The sequence below is a fragment of the Tupaia chinensis genome, unplaced genomic scaffold (assembly GCF_000334495.1).
Source record: "Tupaia chinensis unplaced genomic scaffold, TupChi_1.0 Scaffold138725_1, whole genome shotgun sequence".
Lineage (NCBI taxonomy): Eukaryota > Metazoa > Chordata > Mammalia > Scandentia > Tupaiidae > Tupaia > Tupaia belangeri.
In genome coordinates, this window is record NW_006198617.1 from 1,870,072 (window position 1) to 1,876,883 (window position 6,812).

At 48.3% G+C, this 6,812-nt stretch overlaps 1 protein-coding gene across 4 annotated transcripts in view; it reads right to left on the reverse strand.

Moving 5' to 3' along the window:
• TOM1L2 (target of myb1 like 2 membrane trafficking protein) overlaps positions 1 to 6,812 on the reverse strand; it is a gene marked incomplete at its 5' end in the record, with an annotated part of 90,003 nt that overhangs the window by 62,482 nt on the left and 20,709 nt on the right. For all 4 annotated transcript variants that reach the window (XM_014592911.2, XM_014592910.2, XM_014592909.2 and 1 more), the window contains 1 exon segment: positions 2,369 to 2,447. In XM_014592911.2, coding sequence (XP_014448397.2) covers positions 2,369 to 2,447 — 79 coding nt within the window.

Here is a 6,812-nt window from a genome sequence, read left to right on the forward strand (position 1 = left end):
TCTCTCTTTTGCATAAAGGGAAGGAAAAATAAAATTAAAAAAAAAAGAAAAGAAAAGAAAGAAAGAGTCGTTTAAGTCCACCAAGACCCGGGCAGTGAGCCCTCAGGACCTCTCACTAACTCTCGCTCTGGGTAAATACGAACAATTTGGAGGAGACATGGATGGCTATGAAGTTAGGAAGGGCCACAGAGGCAGGGGGAGCAAGGGCGACTAATCGGGTAAGCGAAGTCGTGGAAGCAGACTTTGCCATGTGAGCCCGTGCACATGTGCCTGTCTGCGCCTTCAGAGAGTGGGCAACGGCTCTGCCCTTTCACAGGCCTCCCGAAGGCATCGCGGGTGTGCAGCAGAGACCCGGCCATCTGGGAAGGTCAAGTGGCGTCCGTCACGCCCCGCTGCAGGAAGGCACGTGCAGATTTCACCTCATACAGCTACCGTGAGGTCGGGTGCATAAAAGGGACGTTTCAGGTACTAGGAAAATGCCCCGAGGAACCAGAGTTCATTCTCTAGTGACCAGAGTCACTGAAAAGAATTCATCTGGGGCCTCATTCCGGATTTGGTGAATGTTGTAGCTCAAATCCTGAGGGGATGAAAAAAGCTTTTCACTCCTTATTTCTCAGCTGGTCTTCTCTCCTTTATAATTCAAATCCCAATTTCCTGGCAGGGAATATTCTCCTAATAAGTTTTTTTTTTTTTTTGGAGAGGGTTTCGCTATAGGGCGCGTGCACTCGCCAGACAGACAGAGAGAGACAGAGAGACAGAAAGCAGGAAATCACACCCCAAGGGGGGATGGCCACGCCGCAATCCCTTCTCCTCCATTCTCCTCTCGGGATGTTGGGCACACACGCACACGCGCCCGGCGTGAGTTTAAGCCACCGGGTCCGGGACTCGAACCGCGGTCGACTACGTGGGAGTCCAGCGACATAGCCATTACGCTAACTGCTGGTACCACCTAATAAGTTTTTGTTGTTGTTGTTTTTTTAGGCTTTTTTTGTTGTAGGGTGCGTGTGCTTGCTAGAGAAGAGAGACAGAGGGAAGGAAAGTGAGAAATCACCCTCCAGCAGGGATGACCAAGCCACAGTCCCTTCTCCATTTTAATGATTATTTTTTTAAAAAAAGTTTCATTTTTAAACCTGTATTTATTTATCCATTTATTTGTTGTGATTTTTTAGGTCACTGGGAAACAGACAACCTGGAATTGAACCCCAGCTGGCCATGTGGGAGTCCGGTGTCTTAACCACCACACCACCTGCTGGCCCCAAGTTTTGGGTTTTTACTTGGACAAAAAACATCCTAACCATTTGTCTGTTTTAGAAGGAAACCTGGGGACCAGCAGACGGAGAAATAGTTACATCGCTGGACTCCCACATCGTTCTAGGACCCGGTGGCATTAAACTCACGCCAAGTGTGCATGCGAGTGTCCCCAAAGTTCCTAGAGGAGCATGGAGGAGAAGGGACTGTGGCATGGCCAGCCCCCCTGGGGGTGATTTCTCACTTTCTGTGTCTCTGTCTCTCTCTGTCTGTCCAGTGAGCGTATGTACCCTACAGCAAAAATCCCACTAAAAAATAAATAAGTAAAACAAAAGGAATCATTGGCTAAACCCCAAGGTCTCTAACCTGCAGAGAAGCCCACAGGATGACCTGCTACAGTTTCTATTACAGGAACTCGCTGTGGCCCAGATTTGGCCACATCTGAAGAACTGCTAGCTTTCAAGATGGAAATAACCCCAGAACTTGTCCTTTTCATTCTTTGACATCTTAAGGAAGGGCAAATATCTGGTCTGCTCCTTCCTAAAAGCAGTTACTTAGTGGCTTTCTCCAGAAACTCTTCAGCTCTTTTCCATTTCTACCCCATACAGAAGACCACCTTAGGGTGGCAATCCAGAGCTCAGTGCCCCGTCAGCTGCGAAGGCTGGCAAGCCTCTGGACCTCTCCGGCCTCAGCCTTCCTCATCTGGATAAGGGGGGCAATGAACATATTTTGGAAAGAGGTTATAAACATCTGCGTGACCATCTGACAAGCTTAGCACAATAGCTGGGGGTTAATGCTTTTTTGAGGAAACTGGTGCCTGGCTTGAGAAGCAGGCTGAAGTCTCAGAGCAGGCTAGTCGCACAAAGGGGGTGCCTGCTTCAGGCCCTCGCTCCCACGCGCTGTGCTTCTGTGCCCCACTGTGCTGTCCTCACCTCGTCTTCTGCTGGTGCATGCTACCAAGACGAAGCGCACCCTGTTTCAGAGGTGGGCACTACCAGAAGGCCCTGCTCAGGCACCGCGCCATTCAGAGGCTGGGCCACTGGACAGAGGAGGCCCTGTGTGGGGCGGGGCATGCTGGGATCTGGCGTTTCCAGATGCTTCCCCCCAGGGCAGCACTCACTGTTAATGCCAGCATCACCTCTCTGTAGTTCCGGTTCCCATTGAGCCGCTTCTTCAGGGCTCGAATCGCATCCTTTGGCCTGGAGAGAAAGACAGACACAGTAAGTTCCTGGCAGGGGAACCTGCCATGGCGCAGTGCTAGCACGATGCCCCGTGGGGCTGGATGCGTGGGAGGGCCCCAGGTTTGCACGTCAGAATCTCCTGACGTGCTCGGGACGCGCTGCCGTGCGGATATACTCTGGATCCTGGCTGAAGCAGGGGTGGGTCATGACGTGAGGACTCTGTTGGGGGGTGCTTGTCTCCGCCCCTCCCAATGGAAGAAATAAATAAACCTAAAAAAAGATCCTGGGCTAGCCGGGTGGTATAGTGGTTAACCGGCTGGATCCCATATGACCCACTATACCGTTCAAGTCGCAGACCCAGTGGCTTGGAAAACACACCTGGCACATGTGCGTGCGTGCCCAAAATCCCAAAAGGAGAGTGGAGGAGAAGGGACTGCCGTCCTCCCTGGGGAGTGCTTTCTCACTTTCCCTCTCTTTCTCTCCAGTGAGTACGTACACTCTATAGCAAGTTAAAAGGAAAAACAATAAGATCCTTGCAGATCCCACTCTGGGGCAATACCCAACACTTGCTCCTGTTTGTGCAAGGTTTAAGTCTCGGACCTGGCAGCTTGCTCTCTCGCTTTCTCTCTCTCTCTCCTTCCCCCTCCATCTCTCCTTCTCCCATCAAATTAGAACATAATTATAACAAGATAAATAAATAAATATTTTTTAAAAAGATACTGGACTCCCACATGGCGGACCACAGTTAGAGTCCTGGAACTGGAGGCTTGCTTTCTCACTTCCTCTCACCCTCTCTTTCTTGCTCTCTAGTGAGCACACATGCCCTATGGAAAAAAACTGTAAATGATAATAATAAATAAAATTAAGTCATTAAAAAAAAACTAGAGTACAGCAACTCTTGTGCAGCAGCACAGCCCAAGGGCGCGGATGCGCGAGGAGGCGCTGCTGTGCCAGTGACCTGCAGACCGTCGGAGGTGGGAATGGACGAGCACGGTCACAGCACGCGTGGCAGTGCAGGAAGACAGTCTCAGGGAGGAGCCCCGGGAACCCAGCGTAGCCGCCCCGAGGAAAGGAACTGCGTGGGAACTGCGTGGCGGGGGGGAGGGAGGTTCTCCCTGGGGGCCTTTCGGATTCTGCATCACCTGCAAGGACCATTTCAAAATGGTGACAAGCCCACCGCTGTGTGGGTACATGGAGGGGAGTTTTCCCAAAGAAACCAGGAGAGAGACAGAGAAGGGGTGGCCAGGCCTTGGTTCGGCCCCTCGAGTCCATGGAATTCCCGTTCTCAGAGAAAACTTGAGTGAGGCCCCGCCAAACCCAAGGCATGGTGTTTTTTTTTGTTTTTTGTGTTTTTTTTTTTTTTGAGAGGATTTTTTTCCACTATAGGGCGCGTGCGCTCGCCAGACAGACAGAGAGAGACATAGAGACAGAAAGCGAGAAATCACCCCCCAGGGGGGATGGCCACGCCGCAATCTCTTCTCCTCCATTCTCCTCCCGGGATCTTGGGCATGCACGCACACGCGCCCGGCGTGAGTTTTAAGCCACCGGGTCCGGGACACGAACCGCGGTCGACTACGTGGGAGTCCAGCGACATAGCCGTTACGCTAACTGCTGGTTCCCAAGGCATGGTGTTTTTAGGTAATAGATCTGATGTGGATTCCCACAGGGGATCTTGCAAAAATATAGGCGGTCCACGGTTTATAAACAGGCCATGTTCAAATGCTTGTTAAAACATTTATTATTCTTGAGAACACTTTCCCTCTCTCTCTCTGTGTCTCTCTCCTTTCAAATTAAAATAAATGAATGAATAAATAAAATTAAATAAAATTTTTTTTAAAAAAAAGGGACCAGCAAGAGGAATGGTGGTTAAAGCACTGGACACTCTCACGTGGCCGACCGCGGTTTGAGTCCTGGACCTGGTGGCTTGCTTTTTCACGTTCCCTCTCTCTCTCTGTGTCTCTCTCTCTGGTCAAATTAAAATAAATGAATGAATAAATAAAGTTAAATAAAAATATTAAACAAAACATTTATTGTTGGCCCAACCAGTGGTGTGGTGGTTAGGGCGTCTAGATTCCACAAGGCCTACAGCATGGTTCGAGTCCCAGACCTAGCGGCTTAGAAAATATGCTGGGTGTGTGCCCAGATCCCAGCAGGACGGAGAAACAAAGGAGAAAGGATTGCAGCGTACCTCTCTCCCTCTCCATCCCTCTGTCTCTTCCTGGCAAGCACACAGGCCTCCAACAAATTGAAAACAAAAATGTGAATGTATGAAACTTGGAATAAGTCCTTCCTTAAATTACAGGGGGTGGGGGCGGGTGGCATGGTGGTTAAGGCACTGGACTCCCACATGGCTGACTGCTTGCTTTCTTACTTTTTCTCCTTCCCTTTCTCTTACTCTTTCTTTGTCTCTCTCTGGTCAAATTTAAAAATAAATAAATAATAATAACAAACAAAATTAAATAAATATAAAAAATTACTATGCAGCGTCTTCCAAAAGGTCATGGAGGAGCCAGCAGGTGGTGTTGTGGTTATGGTGCTGGACTCCCACATGGCTGACTGTGGTTCAAGTCCTCGACCCAGCTTGAAACTCATGCCGGACACATGTGCGCGCATGCCCCAAATCCCATGAGGAGCCTAGAGGAGAAGGAATTATGGCATGGCCATTCCCCCAGGGGTGATCTCTCACTCTCTGTCTCTCTCCATCTCTCTGGCAAGCCCATACATCCTACAGCAAAAATCTCTCTCAAAACAAACAAAAGGTAGAAAGTGGTTATAAACACAAAAAACGAACAAACAAGTCATGGAAAATGTACATTATGAAAAAATTATGCATAGATTTCAAAATGTATTCCACCAAAACAAACTTATTAAAAATAATAAACTCAGAGTCTCGGGTCCAGTCTGGGCAGGCCTTTAGGGTGAGTCTGTGCTCGGGGTCTGGGAGACACTTCAGAACTTTTGGGCCCATCACCCACTGCCTCAGCAGCCTGCGTTCACCTTGCCTACCTGCCCACCAGGAGCCTTGAGCCTGGTCTGGGCAGGGTGGGTCCAAGCTCGGGGCCTGGGAGACACTTCGGAACCTTTAGCTCACGGCCCGCACACTGCACTTGCGCAGTGAAAGACTGGATCCTTCACCAAGTTCCATCCCCTTAGCTTGTTCCCACCTCCTCAAGAGCTGAACGTTCAGCAGAGGAGCCAAGCACCTGACAGTACCCATAACTGCTCTGACCTGGGAGACACAGATCACCCACAGGCACGCCTGGGAACTCAGGCTGAAATCTCCTCCGCCAGGACTACAGGACCTACTCCAATAAATAGAAAACAGTGAATAGCACATCAGGTGACTAAAAACCAGCACAGACCTTGAAGACACATGAGAAAACAAGGTGAAAGCCTTGTTTTTTAAAACAAGGATAGCACCGGGAAATACACCGAAATGTCAGAAAAAGAATTCCGAATTTTCACAGTGACGAAACACAATGAGATACAATAGAAAACAGATCATCAGTTCCAGGAAATGAGAAAATCATTTCAGTGCATGAAAGAGGAATTTCATAAAGAAATAGACACCCTAATAAAAAAAACAAACGGAACTGAGACCAGCAATTGGCGTAATAGCTGTGTCGGGTGGGCTCCCATGTAGTCAACCGCAGTTCGAGTCCCAGACCCAGTGGCTTAAACTCACGCCGGGTGCATGTGCGTGCGTGCCCAAGATCCTGAGAGGAGAATGGAGGAGAAGGAATTACAGTGTGGCCATCTGCCCTGGGGGGTGATTTCTCGCTTTCTGTCTCTCTGTCTCTTTCTGGCGAGCACACGTGCCCTGTAGCAAAAACCTCTCCAAAAAAAAAATCAGACAGAACTTCTGGAACTGATGAATACAATACAATAAATTAAAATCTTCCTAGAAAGTATTAGCAGCAGATTGGACTATGCAGAAGAAAGAATTTCTGACCTCGAAGACAAAATCTCCAGCATAGACCAAATCACCAAAAAGAAGAGAAAGATAACCAAAAAAGAAAAACCACAAGGACAACATACAGGAAGTTCTAAACACCATGAAACATTAAAATATCCATATAATGGGTATTCCAGAAGGTGAAGAATCTGCTAAAGATAGGGAAAACCTCTTTCATGAAATACTGTCTGGGGGACCAGCGGGTTGCATGGTGGTTAAGGTGCTGGACACTCCCACATGGCTGACTACGGTTTGAGTCCTGGACCTGGTGGCTTGCTTTCTCATCTTTGTCTTTCTGTGGTCAAATTAAAAAAAAAAAAAAAAAAAAAAAAAAAAAAAAAAAAAAAATAAAAAAATTTTTAAAAAAAAAAAAAAAAACCTATGGCTGGCCATGTGGCAAGCCAGCCACTTCAACCATAACACCACCT